We start from the raw sequence: 26,350 nt of genomic DNA, 5'->3' as shown, positions 1-26,350 counted from the left end.
CTTTCACTGGGAGACTGACGTTCACATCGACAGGGGGATAGAACACAATAGCAGGTGCTACTGAAGATGTTCTTAGCCGCTTCACCATGGAGGATACGGGCCGCCGCACGGCCGGTATCACGTTGACACCACAGGGGAACACCAACGCCACACGGAGCCACACCAACCCGCTGCAACAGGCAACAGAGTGCAGGACTGATAACTCTTAGAAATTTCCCTGTTTACAAAAAAATAGAGAACGAATAGGTGATGATATGAGGTAAATTTTCCTGTTTTAAATAATTTAGAGAAAAAATAGCTGAGTATATGTAGCACATCATTCTTTACTCCGAGATAAACTATCTGTACACATATATTTCAAAAAATAAACACATACACATTTGGGAAATATCAGTTGAAAGAAACAAAGCAATGTGTAATAAACATGAACAAAATTGCGTGATCCATGTCCGCTTGCTAGGTCTTTGTACGTGTTGAGGATTGATGTCCTTTTGCAGCAAAAAGGTGAATAAACATCTAGAGGATTGCTGGATCTTTGTATTTCTTGAAAAGAATCTCAATGTCATTGAGGACTTGCGGTGGCAGAGGCCTCGGAGCGCTGGTAAATGCATCGATGTTCTCCTTTAACTGATCCATGGTGGTTGCTCCGATGATGGTGCTAGCTGTGAAAGGGCGGTCGCGCACGAAGCCGAGGGCAAGCTGGACAGGTGTTAGCCCATGCTTCTTGGCAAGCTTGACATACTCGTCCGCTGCTTCCTGAAACAAAGGCAATAAGACGTAAACGAGGATGAACACCGCCCTCACAAAAGTGGGAAACTAATAAACTTTAGTTCTGAATGTTTAGTTGTAGTGTTTAACCATACTTTAGCCAAAGACGCGTTGTAGCGCTCCATGTATCCCGGGAAGAGATTCAGCCTGCTCCTTTTTGCATCAGCAGAGTTAGCATCAAGATACTTTCCGCTGAGAACGCCACCCGCCAATGGGGAGTAGGCAAGCAGCCCAATATTGCAGTTATTTGGGTGGCAGACCTCAACAAGATCAACTGTGACAAAAAAAAACATGAAGGCTAGGTCCAGCATATTAGGTACACACTAAGCTGCACACTCAAGAGTCGGGCACTCTGATACCATCACCTCAAGAATATACAAAATGCACAATTTAACAAAATCATAATACGATTGTATGGAACCCTTTTCATTCTTTTCAGTTATATCTAAGCAGGAAGGAAATTAGTTGCCAGCAAATATTTATCAGCAGTTTGTATTTATTTGACATAACAGGCAACTGATTTTCAGACTAAAAGAGAAGGTGAAAATTCTCAGTTATTTAGAACTAAGGGCCTGATAAACAGAATTCTGATGAATCTAGTGAAGAGATTGGTGCCATCTGTTTCACCTTCAAAGCGGCATCTCACAATTAGACTATAACTGTTCTGGATGCTCACAATCTTTGGAAGTCCTTGAAGTTTGGCAGCCTGTACAAACTCCATTACTCCATAGGAGGTTTCATTGGAAACACCGATATAGCGTACCTAGAACAGACAATAAAAGTGATTTCAACAATTGTTCTTGTCTGCACTTCGAATACGCTGTGAGTGAACTACTCAAATGTGCCTCTAAAATGCAGTAACAACATGATCATAAGTTACTTCTAGAAACAAGGCATTAAGCCTGGCTTTCATTGCAATTCCCATTGGCAGCATTCATTCAAGGGGACACCAGCTTACAAGGGGAGCTCAAACAAGATAAGTTCAGACTAGCAGCGCCATTCCAGATAATGAGTTTCGTGCAGTGGTTTCAAAGACTGAATGCCAAATAAGAGTTTCTTGTGGTCGAAATCAAATGGTAACCTGTTTCTATTAATCTTGAAAGCTTACAAACAAGCTTTAGCAGTATGTTTGCATGTCATGTTTTTGGCCAGCGCCATCTGGAAAAGCTGCCCTCCGCTCAATTGCGAATATTCATGTGGCTGGCGTTGCAGTGCCGTATCTGGACAACTGATCACAGGGTATGATGAGGCCTACAAGATCATCCCTCACCCTGCTATCTCTGTGACCAAGAGGAGGACACAACAGATCACATCCTCATGCAATGCGTTCATGTTCCGATTGATACTGACAACTTGGAGAGTTGGTAGTACAGCACTCGCAAGAGGATCCCAAGGGAAAACGGCGTGGTTTCAACTCCATGGTCATGATTACTTGTTGGAGTTTGTGGAAGCAACGAAACGCAAGGGTGTTCAACAACATTCATCTGCAGCTTCTGGCGCTCTAACCTCACTCATCCATCAGGATTTGAAACTCTGGGCGTTTGTGGGAGGAAGAGGCATAGCTGAATTTTATGAGTAATCTCTAGGTCTTGTAGCAGGAATTGGAGCTGTCACATTTTGTGAGTAGTTCATGAGATTTTTAGGTGGTTATGGAGACTCTCTGCTCTCTGAGGATTGACAGGAGCATTTGTAATTTCAACTCTTTCTCTTCTGTAAAAATATCAGCTAAATATGCATCACGCAAGGCTTTTGTGTTTTCTCGAAAAAATGCCTAAAAAATAATACCTTTCCTTCATCAATTAGCTCCTGGAAAGCTTTCAATTGATCCTCAAATGGAACGCTTGGCCTCCATTTGGTTGAATTATAACTGAATTCACCGAATATTGGCACATACCTATCGGGCCTAAAGACATAAAAGAAACATTTGGAGGCGGGGTTGATTTTCTCGTCAAGGTGAAAGAAACAAACTATATCAATATAACAAAAAATAACCTCCTCCCTAATGTTGATAATAAGTTGGAAAATATTTTCATGAACAAATAAACATCTGCCAAAGTTAATCTAATGAATATTGTCTCTGAAAATGATTGTCCATGCATTCAGCTGGACAAAACAATGTGCAGGTTATGCAAACAAGAATAATCTTCAAAATGAAACACTAACCAGTGTATCTGAAGCAAATCAATGTAGTCTGTAGATAAACGTGAAAGACTCTTTTCAACACTTTCCTTGATATTGGCGGCATCGACACGTACCACCTCTGCATTATCCCGAAGATAAGTAGACCGCCCTGAATAACCAGAAACTTTGGTGGCTAGAATCACCTAGATACACATAATCAAATCGTGCAAGTGTCATGTTTCAGACTTTCAGTGACACTATTCAAACATGTCATTACAAATTGAAAATTTGGGGTCTGTTGATACTAAAGCCTGGGCCATATTTTATTCTGTTGTTCAACATATTTATTCTTATCATTACGATCATAATCTCTAAACCCAGGCTTTCACGTTTATATTTATTCTATTCGGCCATATCATTAATGAAAACAGCTCAATGCTGCTCTTCCGTAAAAAATAATCCTAAACACTGACATCAACTTGGGCGGGGAATCAGCGTAACATATATGCAGATCACAAAAAAAAACATCATGTACACATAGAAACAATTTAATTAAACAGAGTAGAGTCTCATGTCCATGAATTTGCTGGTAATCCAAGCAGCAGTCATGATTGAACAATTTAGAATAAGGTGATAAACAACTGAGTCTGTTTTACAGTACCTTGTCTCGTGGCTTGGATTGCATCCACCTGCCTATATATAGATCAGTCCTGCCTTGAGTTTCCTTCTTTGTTGGAACTGGGTACTAAAGGAATAAAAAAAAATAAAAGCTAGATTTATCATTCATGGATGGCTGATAGAACTGAACTTCAGAGGATAAGGGAATAGAGTTCACAAAAGGAAGGAAAGATACACAGTTCTGCACTGACCATTTCCGCAGTGTCCAGGATATTGATGCCCTGATCAAAAGAATAAGAAAGCATATCATGTGCTTCCTTCTCTGTGTTTTGCTCCCCAAAAGTCATCTAAAGGAACAAAGAATTAGTCCGGATTGTAAAAGAAATGTAGCAACAATATACAACATGATCTGCAGCTATGCACATACTGTTCCAAGAGTAATCTCGCTGATAAGAAGGTCTGAATCTCCAAGCTTCTTATACTGCAACTCTTGTTGTGCCTGCGCTCGAACTTGGCTGCGCAGGCGTCTCGCGCGCCATCTTTGAGACCGGTGGGCAGTCAACCCCGGTAAGTTAATGTTATAGGATGAGGAGGGGGTCGTGACGAACGCAGATAGCGCCATTTGTTGCATACTGAAATTCCTGTGCATGCATATTACAGCAAACAATCATTTTCCGTGTCAGCGGCGGAACACTAGGTGCCCAATTTTTGGAATTAGTACAAAGAAAACCTGACCGCTACATTCTACATTATGCATAGCCAAACCCTTAATTGTAATTATAATTCTTGATTGATCTGGCAAGTCCACTAAATAAATTAATATTGGGAACCCAAACAGATAACCCCCTAAAACCTAGTATCTGGAATTCTTGCCCCCAATACCCACTATTTCTCAGATACTGTACTTAATTTGACAAATAAGTATGTGTTTCTCGACTTGCATTCCCGAGAACTTCCGGGAAAACAACATATGGGACGGTTTGAAACCTTAGTCTGATGCGCTTATTCGGAATCGAGAACCCCAGAGAAGTAGAGACGGAAGAGGGCTACCTGTTTCTAGGTCGTTGCCTCCCAAGTTCAGCGCCCCTGCCTGCATCTAGGATGGTGGGAAGCTAGGTTTCCCCTGCCTGCGACGCCGGGAGAGTACGGAGGAGGCTCTGCGAGGTTGGTTGCCTGAATTCCGGGTGACGAAGGCGGGTAGGGGTGGATGAGGTGGCCGACCCGCGACGGCGCAGAACAGTGTGCGTGTGTGGCAAAGATTCGTGGAAGCGGAAGCAACAGCATGGCCAAGCCCAGGCACACTCTCAAGCAGGGACCAGGATTCTCACGAGTAAACAATCGCTGGATCCGTTTGCACCGGCCCGGCCCAGCCCAGCCCAGGATGAGACTTTTAGGGCTCATCGGGAAAATAAAGTGTACCCCCTCGTATTAAAATACTTGAAGTTATAAAAAAAAACTAGGTTATACATGCCCGTTACTTATGATCATTATATCTTTCCCATATCACTTATGATCATTGTAATAGAGAGCGTAATTAATCGAGTAGCTCATGAACTAGCATGGTTAGCGAGGTTTTCTCCTTCGAGTGTTTGGATGGATAACGCCCCTGATGAGGTTATCTCTTTACTTGTAAACGATGCTACTTAACTTATGAATGAAGAAAGGAGAAGAAGTTTATAAAAAAAGTTTATACATTCCCGTGCGTTGCAATGGGAGAGATAATTGATGTGTCTACTGAAATATCTGCCAGGATGGCCCAACAACATCCGAATTGTGCCCCGCCATGTAGAGAGGCGCACACTAAGGTCTAGCAGAAATTCATATCTAAAAGTGCAATTAATCCCTAGGTGGTTTTGGTAATTAATAACAACATATATGTCATTGATCTAATGAACAATGATGATAGATTTCAGAAAAGATCAATGATTGGCATGGCAAGGGCTAATGGATGTGGACCCCTCAAAATATCAAGGACAAGAATTGGCTACCCTAAGACTCTACATTTTTGGTTTAGTGATCCAAGATCACGTTGAGTCCCTTAGAAAAGTCAATACTATTAAAAGGGGATGAGGTATTGTTGATGAGGTTGTTGCTCAAGTGCTTTGTAATATTGCTCCAAAAACCCTCAATCATTTTCTCAATCACATCTGTCCAAAACCCTAAATCTTCATTTCGGTCCCACCGATATCACCTACTCTGGACCCACCGAGATGATCATTCCTTTGCCACAGCCAAAACCCTAGCAATTCGGTTTGACCGGGGGTTCTCGGTCCACCGAGACGGCCTGACCAAGTTTCTGTGATGAAGTTGCTTCATTTCGGATCACCGAGATGAACCGACCAGAATTTCCGAAACGAGGTCTTGCCCTAGACATTGCACTTCGGTCCCACTGAGTTGGTATAATCAGTCTCATCGAAAATCCTAACGGTCAAGTCTTTTGCACTAGTCGGTCTCACCGAGATTCTCGTGTCAGTGCCACTGAGTTGGCTCAATCCACGAAGGGTCCACTGTCTTGAAAGTCTATCTTATGCAACTCTTACCCTCCATGGGTTGAAGTCTCCATCAACGTGGACGTACAAAAGCACCACCTGTCGGAGCCACGCCAAAAATCATCATGTCTTCATTGCGTTTGAAATCTCCAAATACCTCATTTACTTACATGTGCAATGTTTTACTTTCCGCTACTATACTCTTAGAATTGCATGTGAAGGGTGATACTAGACTTAGTAGAATTGCTAAAATCTAGACAGACTTTCGATCCTACTGTTGGGGAACGTAGCATGTAATTTGAAAAAAATTCCTACGATCACGCAAGATCTATCTAGGAGATGCATAGCAACGAGAGGGGAAGAGTGTGTCCACATACCCTAGTAGACCGAAAGCGGAAGTGTTAGCTTAATGCGGTTGATGTAGTCGAACGTCTTCTCGATCCAACCGGTCAAGCACTGAACGTACGGCACCTCCGAGTTCTGCACACGTTCAGCTTGATGACGTCCCTTGAACTCTTGATCCAGCAAAGTGTCGAGGGAGAATTTCGTCAGCACGACGGTGTGGTGACGGTGATGGTGAAGTAATCCACGTAGGGCTTCGCCTAAGCACTACGACAATATGAACGGAGGAGTAAACGTGGACTGGGGCACCGCACACGGCTAAGAAATAATTGATCTCCTTTGGGGTGCCCCCTGCCCCCGTATATAAAGGAGGAGAGGGGAAGAGGCTGGCCCTAGGGGGCGCACCAAGTGGGGGGAAACCCACTAGGACTCCTAGTCCTAGTCGGCCCCCCTTCCTTCTTTCGGAGGGGGAAAGGGGAAGGAGAGGGAGAGGGAGAAGGAAAGGGGGGTCGCGCCCCCTCCCCTTGTCCAATTCGGACTCCCCATGGGGGGCCGCGCGCCACTCCCTTGCGTGTTGCCCTCTCTCTCTCCCCTATGGCCCATGTGGCCCATTACTTTCCCCGGGGGGTTCCGGTAACCTCCGGTACTCCGATAAATATCTGAAACACTCTGAAACCATTTCGGTGTCCAAATACTATCGTCCAATATATCAATCTTTACCTCTCGACCATTTGGAGACTCCTTGTCATGTCCGTGATCTCATCCGGCGCTCCGAACAATCTTCGGTCACCAAAACACATAACTCACAATACAAATCATCATCGAATGTTAAGCGTGCGGACCCTACGGGTTCGAGAACTATGTATACATGACCAGGACACCTCTCCGGTCAATAACCAATAGCGGAACCTGGATGCTCATATTGGTTCCCACATATTCTACGAAGATCTTTATCGGTCGAACCGTTATGACAACATACGTTATTCCCTTTGTCATCGGTATGTTACTTGCCCGAGATTCGATCGTCGGTATCCTCATACCTAGTTCAATCTCGTTACCGACAAGTCCCTTTACTTGTTCCGCAATGCATCATCCCGTAACTAACTCATTAGTCACATTGCTTGCAAGGCTTATTATGATGTGCATTACCGAGAGGGCCCAGAGATACCTCTCCGATACTCAGAGTGACAAATCCTAATCTCGGTCTATGCCAACCCAACAAAACACCTTCGGAGATACCTGTAGAGCATCTTTGTAATCAACCTTTTATGTGTTGACGTTTGATAGCACACAAGGTATTCCTCCGGTATTCGGGATTTGCATAATCTCATAGTCAAAGGAACATGTATAAGTCATGAAGAAAGCAATAGCAATAAAACTTAACGACCATTATGCTAAGCTAACGGATGGGTCTTGTCCATCACATCATGCTCCTAATGATGTGATCCCCTTCATCAAATGACAACACATGTCTATGGTTAGGAAACTTAACCATCTTTGATTAACGAGCTAGTCTAGTAGAGGCTTACTAGGGACACTGTTTTGTCTATGTATCCACACATGTATCAAGTTTCCGGTTAATACAATTCTAACATGAATAATAGATATTTATCATGATATAAGGAAGTACAAATAACAACTTTTTTATTGCCTCTAGGGCATATTTCCTTCAGTCTCCACCTTGCACTAGAGTCAATAATCTAGATTACATTGTAATGATTCTAACACCCATGGAGTCTTGGTGCTGATCATGTTTTGCTCGTGGAAGAGGCTTGGTCAAGGATCTGCTATATTCAGATCCGTATGTATTTTGCAAATCTCTATGTCTCCCTCCTTGACTTAATCACAGATGGAGTTGGAGTGTCTCTTGATGTGTTTGGTTCTTTTGTGAAATCTGGATTCGTTCACCAAGGCTATTGTTCTAGTATTGTCACAAAAGATTTTCATTGGACCCGATGCACAAGGTATTACACCTATATCGGATATGAACTCGTTCATCCAAACTCCTTCATTCGCTGCTTCCGAAGTAGCTATGTACTCGCTCCACACGTAGATCCCGCCACGACGCTTTGCTTGGAACTGCACCAACAGACAGCTCCACCATTCAATATAAATATGTATCCAATTTGTGACTTAGAGTCATCCGGATCAGTGTCAAAGCTAGCATCGACGTAACCATTTACGATGAGCTCTTTGTCACCTCCATAAATGAGAAAGATATCCTTAGTCCTTTTCAGGTACTTCAGGATGTTCTTGACCGTTGTCCAGTGATCCACTCCTAGATTACTTTGGTACCTCCCTGCTATGCTTATAGAAAGGCACACATCAGGTATGGTACACAACATAGCATGCATGATAGAACCTATGGCTGAAGCATAGGGAATGACTTTCATTTTCTCTCTATCTTCTGTAGTGGTCGGGCATTGAGTCTGACTCAACTTCACACCTTGTAACACATGCAAGAACCCTTTCTTTGACTGATCCATTTTGAACTTCTTCAAAACTTTATCAAGGTATGTGCTTTGTGAAAGTCCAATTAAGCGTCTTGATCTATCTCTATAGATCTTGATGCCCAATATATAAGCAGCTTCACCGAGGTCTTTCATTGAAAAACTCTTATTCAAGTATCCTTTTATGCTACCCAGAAATTCTATATCATTTCCAATCAACAATATGTCATCCACATATAATATTAGAAATGCTACAAAGCTCTCACTCACTTTCTTGTAAATACATGCTTCTCCAAAAGTTTGTATAAAACCATATGCTTTGATCACCTCATCAAAGCGTATATTACAACTCCGAGAGGCTTGCACCAGTCCATAAATGGATCGCTGGAGCTTGCACACTTTGTCACCACCTTTAGGATTGAAAAAACCTTCTGGTTGGATCATATACAACTCTTCTTTAAGAAATCCATTAAGGAATGCAGCTTTGACATAAATTTGCCAGATTTCATAATCATAAAATATGGCAATTGCTAACATGATTCAGACAGCTACGGGTGAGAACGTCTCATCGTAGTCAACTCCTTGAACCTTCCGAAAACCATTCGCAACAAGTCGAGCTTTGTAGACAGCAACACTGCCATCAGCACCAGTCTTCTTCTTAAAGATCCATTTATTCTCTATGGCTTGCCAATCATCGGGCAAGTCCACCAAAGTCCATACTTTGTTCTCATACATGGATCCCATCTCAGATTTCATGGCCTCAAGCCATTTTGCGGAATCTGGGCTCATCATTGCTTCCTCATAGTTCGTAGGTTTGTCATGGTCTAGTAACATGACTTCGAGAACAGGATTACCATACCACTCTGGTGCGGAACATGCTCTGGTTGACCTACGAGGTTCGGTAGTAACTTGATCTGAATTTTTATGATCATTATCATTAGCTTCCTCACTAATTGGTGTAGGCATTACTGGAACTGATTTCTGTGATGAACTACTTTCCAATTCAAGAGATGGTATAGTTACCTCATTAAATTATACTTTCCTCCCACTCACTTCTTTCGAGAGAAATTCCTTCTCTAGAAAGGATCCATTCTTAGCAACAAATATCTTGCCTTCGGACCTGTGATAGAAGGTGTACCCAACAGTCTCTTTTGGGTATCCTATGAAGACACACTTCTCCTATTTGGGTTCGAGCTTATCAAGCTGAAGCCTTCTCACATAAGCATCGCAACCCCAAACTTTAAGAAACTACAGCTTAGGTTTCTTGCCAAACCACAGTTCATACGGTGTCGTCTTAACGGATTTAGACGGTGCCCTATTTAAAGTGAATGCTGTCTCTAATGCATAACCCCAAAACAATAGTGGTAGATCGTAAGAGACATCATAGATCACACCATATCTAATAAAGTATGATTACGACGTTCGGACAAACCATTACGCTGTGGTGTTCCAGGTGGCGTGAGTTGTGAAACTATTTCACATTGTTTTAAATGAAGGCCAAACTCATAACTCAAATATTCGCCTCCATGATCAGATCGTAGAAACTTTATTTTCTTGTTACGACGATTCTCCACTTCACTCTGAAATTCTTTGAACTTTTCAAATGTTTCAGACTTGTGTTTCATTAAGTAGATATACCCATATCTGCTCAAATCATTTGTGAAGGTCAGAAAATAACGATACCCGTCGCGAGCCTCAACACCCATCAGAACACATACATCGATATGCATTATTCCAATAAGTCAGTAGCTTGCTCCATTTTTCCAGAGAGCGGAGACTTAGTCATCTTGCCCATGAGGCATGGTTCGCAAGCATCAAATGATTGATAGTCAAGTGATTCCAAAAGTCCATCTGCATGGAGTTTCTTCATGCATTTTACATCAATATGACCTAAACCACAGTGCCCCAAATATGTTGCACTATCATTATCAACTTTGCATCTTTTGGCATTAATATTATGAATATGTGTATCACCACAATCGAGATTCAACAAAAATAGACCACTCTTCATGGGTGTATGACCATAAAAGATATTACCTATATAAATAGAACAACCATTATTCTCTGATTTAAATGAATAACCGTCTCACATTAAACAAGATCTAGATATAATGTTGATGCTCAATGTTGTCCCCAAATAACAATTATTCAGGTCTAAAACTAATCCCGAAGGTAGATGTAGAGGTAGCGTGCCGACGGCGATCACATCGACCTTGGAACCATTCCCGACGCGCATCGTCACCTCATCCTTAGCCAATCTTCGTTTAATCCCTCGCCCCTGTTTTGAGTTAAAGATATGAGCAACCGAACCGGTATCAAATACCCAGGCACTACTACGAGCATTAGTAAGGTACACATCAATAACATGTATATCAAATACACCTTTGTTCACTTTGTCACCCTTCTTATCTGCCAAATACTTGGGGCAGTTCTGCTTCAAGTGAACAATGCCTTTGTAGTAGAAGCACTCAGTTTCAGGCTTAGGTCCAGACTTGGGCTTCTTCCCGAAAGTGGCAACTTGCTTGCCATTCTTCTTGAAGTTCCCCTTCTTTCCTTTGCCCTTTTTCTTGAAACTAGTGGTCTTGTTAACCATCAACACTTGATGCTCATTCTTGATTTCTACCTCGGCAGCTTTGAGCATTACGAAGAGCTCGAGAATAGACTTCTCCTTCCCTTGCATATTATAGTTCAACATGAAGCCTTTATAGCTTGGTGGCAGTGATTGAAGAACCCTGTCAATAACACTATCATCAGGAAGATTAACTCCCAGCTGAGTCAAGTGGTTATGGTACCAAGACATTCTGAGTATGTGTTCACTGACAGAACTGTTCTCCTCCATCTTGCAGCTATAGAACTTGTTGGAGACTTCATATCTTTCAACTCGGGCATTTGCTTGAAATATTAACTTCAACTCCTGGAACATCTCATATGCTCCATGATGTTCAAAACGTCTTTGAAGTCCCGATTCTAAGCCGTAAAGCATGGCACACTGAACTATCGAGTAGTCATCAGACCGAGCTTGCCAGATGTTCATAACATCAGCATCTGCTCCTGCAGCAGGCCTTGCACCTAGCGGTGCATTAAGAACATAATTCCTCTGTGCAGCAATGAGGATAATCCTCAAGTTATGGACCCAGTCCGTGTAGTTGCTGCCATCATCTTTCAACTTAGCTTTCTCTAGGAACGCATTAAAATTCAAGGGAACTGTAGCATGAGCCATTGATCTACAGCATAGATATGCAAAAACTATCAGGACTAAGTTCGTGATATATTAAGTTCAATTAATCATATTACTTAAGAACTCCCACTTAGATAGACATCCCTCGAGTCATCAAAATGATCACGTGATCCAAATCAACTAAACCATGTCTGATCATCACGTGAGATGGATTAGTTTTCAATGGTGAACATCTCTATGTTGATCATATCTTCTATATGATTCACGCTCGACCTTTCGGTCTCAAGTGTTCTGAGGCCATGTCTGCACATGGTAGGCTCGTCAAGTTTAACATGAGTATTCTGCATGTGCAAAACTGTCTTGCACATGTTGTATGTGAACGTAGAGCTTATCACACCCGATCATCACGTGGTGTCTCGGCACGACGAACTGTCGCAACGGTTCATACTCAGGGAGAACACTTATACCTTGAAATTTTAGTAAGGAATCATCTTATAATGCTACCGTTGTTCTAAGCAAAATAAGATGCATAAAAGATAAACATCACATGCAATCAAAATATGTGACATGATATGGCCATCATCATCTTGTGCTTTTGATCTCCATCTCCAAAGCACCGTCATGATATCCATCGTCACTGGCTTGACACCTTGATCTCCATCGTAGTGCTGTGGTCGTCTTGCCAACTATTGCTTCTACAACTATTGCTAACACATAGTGATAAAGTAAAGCAATTACATGGCATGTGCATCTCATACAATAAAGAGACAACCATAAGGCTCCTACCAGTTGCCGATAACTTTTACAAAACATGATCATCTCATACATCAATGTATATCACATCATGTCTTAACCATATCACATCACAACATGCCCTGCAAAAACAATTTAGACGTCCTCTACTTTGTTGTTGCAAGTTTTACATGGTTGCTACGGGCTTCTAGTAAGAACTGTCCTTACCTACGCATCAAAACCATAATGATGTTTCGTCAAGTTTGCTGTTTTAACCTTCAACAAGGACCGGCCGTAGTCAAATTCGATTCAACTAAAGTTGGAGAAACATACACCCGCCAACCACCTTTATGCAAAACAAGTTGCATGTTTGTCGGTGGAACCGGTCTCATGAACATGGTCATGTAAGGTTGGTCCGGGCTACTTCATCCAACAATACCACTGAATCAAAATAAGACGTTGGTGGTAATCAGTATGACTATCATCGCCCACAACTCTTTGTGTTCTACTCGTGCATATCATCTACGCATAGACCTGACTCGGATGCCACTGTTGGAGAACGTAGCATGTAATTTCAAAAAAAATCCTACGATCATGCAAGATCTATCTAGGATATGCATAGCAACGAGAGGGGGAGAGTGTGTCCATGTACCCTCGTAGACTGAAAGCGGAAGCCTTAGCTTAACGCGGTTGATGTAGTCAAAAGTCTTCTCGATCCAACTGATCAAGCACCGAATGTACGGCACCTCCGAGTTCTGCACACGTTCAGCTCAATGACGTCCCTCGAACTCTTGATCCAGCAAAGTGTCGAGGGAGAGTTTAGTCAGCACGACAGCGTGGTGACGGTGATGGTGAAGTAATCCACGCAGGGCTTCGCCTAAGCACTACGACAATATGACCGAAGGAGTAAACGGTGGAGGGGGGAACCGCACACGGCTAATAAACAATTGATCTCCTTTTGGGTGCCCCTGCCCCCGTATATAAAGAAGGAGAGGGGAGGAGCACGGCCCTAGGGGGCGCGCCAAGTGGGGGGAAACCCACTAGAACTCCTAGTCCTAGTCGCCCCCCTTCCTTCTTTCGGAGGGGGAAAGGGGAAGGAGAGGGAGAGGGAGAAGGAAAGGGGGGACGCGCCCCCTCCCCTTGTCCAATTCGGACTCCCCATGGGGGGCACCCCCTTACGGGTTGCCCTCTCTCTCACCTATGGCCAATGTGGCCCATTACTTTCCCCGGGGGGTTCCGGTAACCTCCCGGGACTCTGATAAATATCCAAAACACTCCAAAACCATTCTTGTGTCCGAATACTATCGTCCAATATATCAATCTTTACCTCTGGACCATTTCGAGACTCCTCGTCATGTCCGTGATCTCATCCAGGACTCCGAACAATCTTCGGTCACCAAAACACATAGCTCATAATACAAATCGTCATCGAACGTTAAGCATGCGGACCCTACGGGTTTGAGAACTATGTATACATGAGCGAGACACATGTCCGGTCAATAACCAATAGCGGAACCTGGATGCTCATATTGGTTCCCACATATTCTACGAAGATCTTTATCGATCGAACCTTTATGACAACATACGTTATTCCCTTTGTCATCGGTATGTTACTTGCCCGAGATTCGATCGTCGGTATCCTCATACCTAGTTCAATCTTGTTACCGGCAAGTCTCTTTACTCGTTCTGCAATGCATCATCCCATAACTAACTCATTAGTCACATTGCTTGCAAGGCTTATTATGATGTGCATTACCGAGAGGGCCCAGAGATACCTCTCTGATACTCGGAGTGACAAATCCTAAGCTCGATCTATGCAAACCCAAGAAAACACCTTCGGAGATACCTGTAGAGCATCTTTATAATCATCCTTTTACGTTGTGACATTAGATAGCACACAAGGTATTCCTCCGGTATTCGGGAGTTGCATAATCTCATAGTCAAAGGAACATGTATAAGTCATGAAGAAAGCAATAGTAATAAAACTTAACGACCATTATGCTAAGCTAACGGATGGGTCTTGTCCATCACATCATTCTCCTAATGATGTGATCCCGTTCATCAAATAACAACACATGTTTATGGTTAGGAAACTTAACCATCTTTGATTAACGAGCTAGTCTAGTAGAGGCTTACTAGGGACACTCTTTTATCTATGTATCCACACATGTATCAAGTTTCCGGTTAATAGAATTCTAACATGAATAATATATATTTATCATGATATAAGGAAATATAAATAACAACTTTATTACTGCATCTAGGGCATATTTACTTCAGTCTCCCACCTGCACTAGAGTCAATAATCTAGATTACATTGTAATGATTCTAATATCTATGGAGTCTTGGTACTGATCATGTTTTGCTCGTGGAAGAGGCTTAGTCAACGGGTCTGCTATATTCAGATCCGTATGTATTTTGTGAATCTCTATGTCTCCCTCCTTGACTTGATCACGGATGGAGTTGGAGCGTCTGTTGATGTGTTTGGTTCTTTTGTGAAATCTGGATTCCTTCGCCAAGGCTATTGCTCTAGTATTGTCACAAAAGATTTTCATTGGACCCGATGCACTAGGTATTACATCGAGATCGGATATGAACTCATTCGTCCAGACTCCTTTATTTCCTGCTTCCAAAGCAGCTATGTACTCCGCTCCACACGTACAACCCGCCAGGACGCTTTGCTTGGAACTGCACCAACTGACAGCTCCACCATTCAATATAAATACCTATCTGGTTTGTGACTTAGAGTCATCCGGATCAGTGTCAAAGCTAGCATCGACGTAACCATTTCCGACGAGCTCTTTGTCACCTCCATAAACGAGAAACATATCCTTAGTCCTTTTCAGGATGTTCTTGACCGCTGTCCGGTGATCCACTCTTGGATTACTTTGGTACCTCCCTGCTATACTTATAGCAAGGCACACATCAGGTCTGGTACACAACATAGCATGCATGATAGAACCTATGGCTGAAGCATAAGGAATGGCTTTCATTTTCTCTCTATCTTATGTAGTGGTCGGGCATTGAGTCTGACTCAACTTCACACCTTGTAACACCGGCAAGAACCCTTTCTTTGACTGATCCATTTTGAACTTCTTCAAAACTTTATCAAGGTATGTGCTTTGTGAAAGTCCAATTAAGCGTCTTGATCTATCTCTATAGATCTTGATGCCCAATATATAAGAAGCTTCACTGAGGTATTTCATTGAAAAACTCTTATTCAAGGATCCTTTTATGCTATCCAGAAATTCTATATCATTTCCAATCAATAGTATGTCATCCACATATAATATTAGAAATGCTACAGAGCTCCCACTCACTTTCTTGTAAATACAGACTTCTCCAAAAGTTTGTATAAAACCATATGCTTTGATCACCTCATCAAAGTGTATATTCCAACTCCCAGAGGCTTGCACCAGTCCATAAATGGATCGCTAGAGCTTGCACACTTTGTCACCACCTTTAGGATCGACAAAACCTTCTGGCTGCATCATATACAACCCTTCTTTAAGAAATCCATTAAGGAATGCAGTTTTGACATCCATTTGCCAGATTTCATAATCATAAAATGCGGCAATTGCTAACATGATTCGGACAGACTTAAGCATCGCTACAGGTGAGAACATCTCATCGTAGTCAACTCTTTGAACTTGTCGAAACCCTTTCATGACAAGTCGAGCTTTGTAGACAGTAACATTGCCATCAGCGTCAGTCTTCTTCTTAAAGATCCATTTATTCTCTATGGCTTGCCGATCATCGGGCAAGTCCACCAAAGTCCATACTTTGTCCTCATACATGGATCCCATCTCAGATTTCATGGCCTCAAGCCATTTTGCGGAATCTGGGCTCATCATTGCTTCCTCATAGTTTGTAGGTTTGTCATGGTCTAGTAACATGACTTCAGAACAGGATTACCGTACCACTCTGGTGCGGAACGTGCTCTGGTTGACCTACGAGGTTCGGTAGTAACTTGATCTGAAGTTTCATGATCATTATCATTATCTTCCTCACTAATTGGTGTAGGCATCACTGGAACTGATTTCTGTGATGAACTACTTTCCAATTCAAGAGATGGTATAGTTACCTCATTAAGTTATACTTTCCTCCCACTCACTTCTTTCGAGAGAAACTCCTTCTCTAGAAAGGATCCATTCCTAGCAACAAAGATCTTGCCTTCGGATCTATGATAGAAGGTGTACCCAACAGTCTCTTTTGGGTATCCTATGAAGACGCACTTCTCCGATTTGGGTTCGAGCTTATCAAGCTGAAGCCTTTTCACATAAGCATCGCAACCCCAAACTTTAAGAAATGACAGCTTAGGTTTCTTGCCAAACCACATTTCATACGGTGTCGTCTCAATGGATTTAGACACTGCCCTATTTAAAGTGAATGCAGCTGTCTCTAATGCATAACCCAAAAACGATAGTGGTAGATCGGTAAGAGACATGATAAATTGCACCATATCTAATAAGGTACGATTACGATGTTCGGACACATCATTACGCTGTGGCGTTCTAGGTGGCGTGAGTTGTGAAACTATTACACATTGTTTTAAATGAAGGCCAAACTCGTAACTCAAATATTCGCCTCCGCGATCTGATCGTAGAAACTTTATTTTCTTGTTACGATGATTCTCCACTTCACTCTGAAATTCTTTGAACTTTTCAAATGTTTCAGACTTGTGTTTCATTAAGTAGATATAGCCATATCTACTCAAATCATTTGTGAAGGTCAGAAAATAACGATACCCGCCGCGAGCCTCAACACTCATCGGACCACATACATCGGTATGTATTATTTCCAATAATTCAGTAGCTCGCTCCATTGTTCTGGAGAATGGAGTCTTAGTCATCTTGCCCATGAGGCATGGTTCGCAAGCATCAAATGATTCCTAATTAAGTGATTCCAAAAGTCCATCTGCATGGAGTTTCTTCATGCACTTTACACCAATATGACATAAATGACAGTGCCACAAATATGTTGCACTATCATTATCAACTTTGCATCTTTTGGCATCAATATTATGAATATGTGTATCACCATAATCGAGATTCAACAAAAATAGACCACTCTTCAAGGGTGCATGACAATAAAAGATATTACTCATACAAATAGAACAACCATTATTCTCTGATTTAAATAAATAATCGTCTCGCATTAAACAAGATCCAGATATAATGTTCATGCTCAACGCTGACACCAAATAACAACTATTCAGGTATAAAACTAATCCCGAAGGTAGATGCAGAGGTAGCGTGCCGACGACGATCACATCGACCTTGGAACCATTCCCGACGCGCATCGTCACCTCGTCCTTAGCCAATCTTCGTTTAACCCCTAGCCCCTGTTTCGAGTTACAAATATGAGCAACCGAACCGGTATCAAATACCCAGGCACTACTACAAGCATTAGTAAGGTACACATCAATAACATGTATATCAAATATACCTTTAATCACTTTGCCATCCTTCTTATCTGCCAAATAATTGGGGCAGTTCCGCTTCTAGTGACCAATCCATTTGCAGTAGAAGCACTCATTTTCAGGCTTAGGTCCAGACTTGGGCTTCCTCCCGGGAGTGGCAACTTGATTGCCATTGTTCTTGAAGCTCCCCTTCTTTCCTTTGCCCTTTTTCTTGAAACTAGTGGTCTTGTTAACCATCAACACTTGATGCTCCTTCTTGATTTCTACCTCCGCAGCTTTGAGCATTGCAAAGAGCTCGGGAATAGACTTCTCCATCCCATGCATATTATAGTTCATCACGAAGCCTTTATAGCTTGGTGGAAGTGATTGAAGAACTCTGTCAATAACACTATCATCAGGAAGATTAACCCCCAGCTGAGTCAAGTGGTTATGGTACCCAGACATTCTGAGTATGTGTTCATTGATAGAACTGTTCTCCTCCATCTTGCAGCTATAGAACTTGTTGGAGACTTCATATGTCTCAACTCAGGCATTTGCTTGAAATATTAACTTCAACTCCTGGAACATCTCATATGCTCCATGACGTTCAAAACATATTTCAAGTCCCGATTCTAAGCCGTAAAGCATGGCACATGGAACTATCGAGTAGTCATCAGATCGAGCTTGCCAGACATTCATAACATCAGCATCTGCTCCTGCAGCAGGCCTTGCACCTAGCGGTGCATTAAGGACATAATTCTTCTGTGCAGCAATGAGGATAATCCTCAAGTTACAGACCCAGTCCGTGTAGTTGCTGCCATCATCTTTCAACTTAGCTTTCTCTAGAAACACATTAAAATTCAAGGCAATGGTAGCACAGGCCATTGATCTACAACATAGATATGCAAAAACTATCAGGACTAAGTTCATGATAAATTAAAGTTCAATTAATCATATTACTTAAGAACTCCCACTTAGATAGACATCCCTCGAGTCATCTAAATGATCACGTGATCTAAATCAACTAAACCATGTCCGGTCATCATGTGAGATGGAGTAGTTTTCAATGGTGAACATCTCTATGTTGATCATATCTTCTATATGATTCACGCTCGACCTTTCGGTCTCCAGTGTTCTGAGGCCATGTCTGCACATGCTAGGCTCGTCAAGTTTAACCTGAGTATTCCGCAAGTGCAAAACTGTCTTGCACCCGTTGTATGTGAACGTAGAGCTTATCATACTCGATCATCACGTGGTGTCTCGGCACGACGAACTATCGCAACGGTGCATACTCAGGGAAAACACTTATACCTTGAAATTTTAGTAAGGGATCATCTTATAATGCACCATCATTCTAAGAAAAATAAGATGCATAACATCACATGCAACCAAAATATGTGACACGATATGGCCATCATCATCTTGTGATTTTGATCTCCATCTCCAAAGCACCGTCATGATCTCCATCGTCACCGGCTGGACACCTTGATCTCCATCATAGTGCCGTGGTCGTCTCGCCAACTATTGCTTCTACAACTATCACTAACGCATAGTGATTAAATAAAGCAATTACATGGCGTGTGCATCTCATACAATAAATCGACAACCATAAGGTCCTGCCAGTTGCCGATAACTTTTACAAAACATGATCATCTCATAAATCAACGTATATAACATCATGTCTTGACCATATCACATCACAACATGCCCTGCAAAAACAAGTTAGACGTCCTCTACTTTGTTGTTGCAAGTTTTACGTCGCTGCTACGAGCTTCTAGTAAGAACCGATCTTACCTATGCATCAAAACCACAGCGATGTTTCGTCAAGTTTGCTGTTTTAACCTTCAACAAGGACCAGCCATAGTCAAATTCGATTCAACTAAAGTTGGAGAAACATACACCCGCCAGCCACCTTTATGCAAAACAAGTTGCATGTCTTTCGGTGGAACCGATCTCATGATCGTGGTCATGTAAGGTTGGTCCAGGCCACTTTATCCAACAATATCGTTGAATAACAATAAGACGTTGGTGGTAATCAGTATGAATATCATCGCCAACCACTCTTTGTGTTCTACTTGTGCATATCATCTACGAATAGACCTGGCTCGGATGCCAGTGTTGGGGAATGTAGCATGTAATTTAAAAAAAAATCCTATGATCACGCAAGATCTATCCAGGAGATGCATAGCAATGAGAGGGGGAGAGTGTGTCCACGTACCCTCGTAGACCTAAAGCGGAAGCATTAGCTTAATGCGGTTCATGTAGTTGAACATCTTCTAGAACCAACTGATCAAGCACCGAACGTACGACACCTCCGAGTTCTGCACACGTTTAGCTCGATGACGTCCCTCGAACTCTTGATCCAGAAAAGTGTCGAGGGAGAGTTTTGTCAGCACGACGACGTGGTGACAGTGAAGGTGAAGTAATGCACGCAGGGCTTCGCCTAAGCACTATGACAATATGACCGGAGGAGTAAACCGTGGAGGGGGGCACCGCACACGCCAAAGAAACAATTGATCTCCTTTGGGGTGCCCCCCTTCCCCCGTATATAAAGGAGGAGAGGGGAGGAGCCCAGCCCTAGGGGCGTGCCAAGTGGGGGACCCACTAGGACTCCTAGTCCTAGTCGCCCCTCCCTCCCGGTCCTTCTTTCGGAGGGGGAAAGGGGAAGTAGAGGGAGAGGGAGAAGGAAAGGGGGGCCCTGTCACCTCCCCTTGTCCAATTTGTACTCCTAATGGGGGGGGGTTCCCCCCCCCCTTGCGGGCTGCCCTCTCTCTCCCCTATGGCCCATGTGGCCCATTACTTTCCCCGGGGGGTTCCGGTAACCTCCCGGTACTCCGATAAATATCCGAAACACTCTGAAACCATCCCGGTGTCCGAATACTATCGTCCAATATATCAATCTTTACCTCTCAACCATTTCGAAACTCCTCCCCATGTCCGTGATCTCATCCGGTAATCCGAACAATCTTCGGTCACCAAAAACATAACTCATAATACAAATCCTCATTAAACGTTAAGCGTGCGGACCTTACGAGTTCGAGAACTATGTAGACATGAACGAGACACCTCTCCGGTCAATAACCAATAGTGGAACCTGGATGCTCATATTGGTTCCCACATATTCTACGAAGATCTTTATCTGTCGAACCATTATGACAACATACGTTATTCCCTTTGTCATCGGTACGTTACTTGCCCGAGATTCGATCGTCGGTATCCTCGTACCTAGTTAAATCTCATTACCGGCAAGTCTCTTTACTCGTTTCGCAATGCATCATCCCTTAACTAACTCATTAGTCACATTGCGTGCAAGGCTTATTATGATGTGCATTACCGAGAGGGCCGAGAGATACCTCTCTGATACTCAGAGTGACAAATCCTAATCTCGATCTATGTCAACCCAACAAAACACCTTCGGAGATACCTGTAGAGCATCTTTATAATCTCCCTTTTACATTGTGACGTTTAAATGCACACAAGGTATTCCTCCGGTATTCGGGAGTTGCATAATCTCATAGTCAAAGGAACATGTATAAGTCATGAAGAAAGCAATAGCAATAAAACTTAACAATCATTATGCTAAGCTAACTGATGGGTCTTGTCCATCACATCATTCTCCTAATGATGTGATCCCGTTCATCAAATGACAACACATTTCTATGGTTAGGAAACTTAACCATCTTTGATTAACGAGCTAGTCTAGTAGAGGCTTACTAGGGACATTGTTTTTGTCTATGTATCCACACATGTATCAATTTTCCGGTTAATACAATTCTAGCATGAGTAATAGATATTTATCATGATATAAGGAAATATAAATAACAACTTTATTATTGCCTATAGGGCATATTTCCTTCACCTACAAATGGTATTACAGCTTTGGTCTTCATTGCATTGGTTTCACAACCTAGAAGAGTATGTCGTCTAGTGAGGGGAAGTACCACCGTAGAGGTCCATATTTTAATGGTACAAACTGAAAGATCGAGGATGTCGCCTAGAGGGGGGGGGTGAATAGGCGCTTTAAAATAATTATGTTTTAGGCTTAAACAAATGCGGAATAAACCTAGCGGTTAATTTGTCAAGCACAAAACCTACAACAACTAGGCTCACCTATGTGCACCAACAACTTATGCTAAGCAAGATAAACCACTAGGTGATAGCAAGATATATGAAAAGAAACAATATGGCTATCACAAAGTAAAGTGCATAAGTAAAGGGCTCGGGTAAGAGATAACTGAGGCATGCAGAGACGATGATGTATCCCGAAATTCACACCCTTGCGGATGCTAATATCTGTTTGGAGCGGTGTGGAGGCACAATGTTCCCCAAGAAGCCACTAGGGCCACCGTAATCTCCTCATGCCCTTGCATAATGCAAGATGTCGTGATTCCACTAAGGGACCCTTGAGGGTGGTCACCGAACTCGTACAAATGGCAACCCTTGGGGGCGGTCACCGAACCCGTCAAATTGCTCGGGGCGATCTGTTGGGGAACGCAGTAATTCAAAAAAAAATCTACGATCATGCAAGATCTATCTAGGAGAAGCATAGTAATGAGCGGGGACAGTGTGTCCATGTACCCTCATAGACCGAAAGCAGAAGCGTTTAGTAACACGGTTGATGTAGTCGAACGTCTTCATGATCCAATCGATCCAAGTACCGAACGTACGGCACCTCCGTGTTCTGCACACGTTCAGCATGATGACGTACCTCGAGCTCTTGATCTAGTTGAGGACGAGGGAGAGTTCCGTCAGCACGATGGCATGGCGACGGTGATGATGAAGTTACTGGTGCAGGGCTTCGCCTAAGCACTACGACGATATGACCGAGGTGTGTAACTGTGGAGGGGGCACCGCACGCGGCTAAGAGAAACTTGTGTGTCTTTGGGGTGCCCCCCTCCCACGTATATAAAGGAGGGGGGAAGAGGAGGCCGACCCTAGAGGGGGCGCGCCAAAAGGGGGCAGTCTTACTTGGCCTCCCGGTCCAAGTAGGATTCGCCCCACCCTTTCCTATTCCAACTAGGAGAAGGAGGGAAGGAGGAAGAGGGGAGAAGGAAGGAGCGGGGCGCCGCCCCCTGATACGTCTCCAACGTATCTATAATTTATGAAGTATTCATGCTATTATATTATCCTTCTAGGATGTTTTATATGCTATTTTATATGATTTTTGGGACTAACCTATTAACCTAGAGCCTAGTGCCAGTTTCTATTTTTTCCTTGTTTTTGAGTATCACAGAAAAGGAAAACCAAATGGAGTCCAATTGACCTGAAACTTGATGGAGCTTATTTTTGGACCAGAAGAAGGCCATGGAGTAAAAGAGTTGGGCCAGAAGAGTCCCGGGCTACCCACGAGGGTGGGAGGCGCGCCCACCCCCTGGGTGCACCCCCTACCCCGTGGACAGCCCGAAGACCCCCTGACTTGTTCTTAACGCCAAAACCTCTTATATATACAGAAACCCCCAGAACATAACCTAGATCGAGAGTTTCACCGCCGCAAGCCTCTGTAGCCACTGAAAACCAATCTAGACCCGTTTCGGCACCCTGCGGGAGGGGGAATCCCTCTCCGGTGGCCATCTTCATCATCCCAGCGCTCTCCATGATAAGGAGGGAGTAGTTCACCCTCATGGCTGAGGGTATGTACCAGTATCTATGTGCTTGATCTCTCTCTATCTCTCGTGTTCTTGAGGCGGTACGATCTTGATGTATCGCGAGCTTTGCTATTATAGTTGGATCTTATGACGTTTCTCCCCCTCTACTCTCTTGTAATGGATTGAGTTTTCCCTTTGAAGTTATCTTATCAGATTGAGTCTTTAAGGATTTGAGAACACTTTATGTATGTCTTGCATGTGCTTATCTGTGGTGACAATGGGATAACACATGATTTACTTGATGTATGTTTTGGTGATCAACTTGCGGGTTCCATAACATTGTGAACTTATGCATAGGGGTTGGCACACGTTTTCGTCTTGACTCTCCGGTAGAAACTTTGGGGCACTCTTTGAAGTGCTTTGTGTTGGTTGAATAGACGAATCTGAGATTGTGTGATGCATATCATTGAAGGAAATATGCCCTAGAGGCAATAATAAAGTTATTATTTATTTCCTTATTTCATGATAAATGTTTATTATTCATGCTAGAATTGTATTAACCGGAAACATAATACATGTGTGAATACATAGACAAACATAGTGTCACTAGTATGCCTCTACTTGACTAGCTCGTGAATCAAAGATGGTTAAGTTTCCTAGCCATGGACAAAAGAGTTGTCATTTGATTAATGGGATCACATCATTAGGGGAATGATGTGATTGACTTGACCCATTCCATTAGCCTTAGCACTTGATCGTTTAGTATGTTGCTATTGCTTTCTTCATGACTTATACATGTTCCTATGACTATGAGATTATGCAACTCCCGTTTACTGGAGGAACACTTTGTGTGCTACCAAACGTCACAACGTAACTGGGTGATTATAAAGGAGCTCTACAGGTGTCTCCAAAGGTACTTGTTGAGTTGGCGTATTTCAAGATTAGGATTTGTCACTCCGATTGTCGGAGAAGTATCTCTGGGCCCTCTCGGTAATGCACATCACTATAAGCCTTGCAAGCAATGTAGCTAATGAGTTAGTTATGGAATGATGCATTACGTAACGAGTCAAGAGACTTACCGGTAACGAGATTGAACTAGGTATTGGATACCGATGATCGAATCTCGGGCAAGTAACATATCGATGACAAAGGGAACAACATATGTTGTTATGCGGTTTGACCGATAAAGATCTTCGTAGAATATGTAGGAGCCAATATGAGCATCCAGGTTCCGCTATTGGTTATTGACCGGAAACGTGTCTCAGTCATGTCTACATAGTTCTCGAACGCGTAGGGTCCGCACGCTTAAGGTTTTGATGACAGTTATTTTATGAGTTTATGAGTTTTCATGTACCGAAGGAGTTCGGAGTCCCGGATGAGATCGGGGACTCGACGAGGAGTCTCGAAATGGTCGAGACGTAAAGATCGATATATTGGACGACTATATTCGGAGTTCGGAAAGGTTCCGAGTGACTCGGGTATATTTCGGAGTACCAGAGAGTTACGGGAATTCGCCGGGGAGTATATGGGCCTTATTTGGCCATACGGGAATAAAGGAGAGAGGCCAAAAGGAAGGAGGCCTGCGCCCCCCCTCTGGTCCAAATTGGACAAGGGGCGCAGCCCCCTTTCCCTTCTTCCTCTCCCCCTCTTTCCCCTTCTCCTACTCCAAGAAAGGAAGGAGGAAGTCCTACTCCCGGTGGGAGTAGGACTCCCCTTGGCGCGCCCCCTCCTAGGCCGGCCGCCCCCTCCCCCCTTGCTCCTTTATATACGGGGGCAGAGGGCACCTCTAGGCACAACAACAACAACAACAATTGATCCCTTGGATCTCTTAGCCGTGTGCGGTGCCCCCCTCCACCACAGTTCACCTCGATAATGTCGTAGCGGTGCTTAGGCGAAACCCTGCGACGGTAGAACATCAAGATCGTCACCACGCCGTCGTGCTGACGGAATTCTTCCCCGACATTCTGCTGGATCGGAGTCCGGGGATCGTCATCGAGCTGAACGTGTGCTAGAACTCGGAGGTGCCGTAGTTTCGGTGCTTGATCGGTCGGGCTGTGAAGACGTACGACTACATCAACCGCGTTGTTCTAACGCTTCCGCTTTCGGTCTACGAGGGTACGTGGACAACACTCTCCCTTCTCGTTGCTATGCATCACCATGATCTTGCGTGTGCGTAGGAATTTTTTTGAAATTACTATGTTCCCCAACAGTGGCATCCAAGCCTGGTTTTATGCGTAGATGTTATATGCACGAGTAGAACACAAGTGAGTTGTGGGCGATACAAGTCATAATGCTTACCAGCATGTCATACTTTGGTTCGACGGTATTGTTGGATGAAGCGGCCCGGACCGACATTACGCGTACGCTTACGCGAGACTAGTTCTACCGACGTGCTTTGCACATAGGTGGCTGGCGGGTGTCTGTTTCTCCAACTTTAGTTGAACCGAGTGTGGCTACGCCCGGTCCTTGCGAAGGTTAAAACAACACTAACTTGACGAACTATCGTTGTGGTTTTGATGCGTAGGTAAGAACGGTTCTTGCTCAGCCCGTAGCAGCCACGTAAAATTTGCAACAACAAAGTAGAGGACGTCTAACTTGTTTTTGTAGGGCATGTTGTGATGTGATATGGTCAAGACGTGATGCTATATTTTATTGTATGAGATGAT

General features: G+C 43.3%; 1 protein-coding gene across 1 annotated transcript; it reads right to left on the bottom strand.

Annotated features, from left to right (window-relative positions):
* Nucleotides 1–322: 322 nt before the first annotated feature.
* On the bottom strand, nt 323–4,789 carry LOC119295114 (protein tas-like). The gene is made up of 9 exons (XM_037573454.1): nt 4,558–4,789; nt 3,935–4,148; nt 3,759–3,854; nt 3,551–3,634; nt 2,932–3,092; nt 2,554–2,671; nt 1,396–1,531; nt 864–1,042; nt 323–756 (listed from the first exon to the last, which is right to left on the bottom strand). Exons 2-9 carry the CDS (start codon nt 4,136–4,138, stop codon nt 517–519), a joined length of 1,218 nt encoding a protein of 405 aa, XP_037429351.1. The 5' UTR covers nt 4,139–4,148; nt 4,558–4,789; the 3' UTR covers nt 323–516.
* Between the last annotated feature and the right edge of the window lie 21,561 nt (nt 4,790–26,350).

The sequence above is a fragment of the Triticum dicoccoides genome, chromosome 4B (genome assembly GCF_002162155.2).
Source record: "Triticum dicoccoides isolate Atlit2015 ecotype Zavitan chromosome 4B, WEW_v2.0, whole genome shotgun sequence".
Classification (NCBI taxonomy): Eukaryota; Viridiplantae; Streptophyta; class Magnoliopsida; order Poales; family Poaceae; genus Triticum; species Triticum dicoccoides.
Note: the sequence above shows the minus strand (reverse complement) of the source record. Positions and strands in the feature narration are given on the sequence as shown.

Coding starts and splice junctions, on each gene's coding strand:
- LOC119295114 (XM_037573454.1), bottom strand. CDS start 4,138: ATGCAACAAATGGCGCTATCTGCGTTCGTCACGACCCCCTCCTCATCC. Junction 3,635..3,758: donor TCCTGGACACTGCGGAAATG/GTCAGTGCAGAA, acceptor TTATTCCTTTAG/TACCCAGTTCCAACAAAGAA. Junction 3,093..3,550: donor AATCCAAGCCACGAGACAAG/GTACTGTAAAAC, acceptor ATGTGTATCTAG/GTGATTCTAGCCACCAAAGT.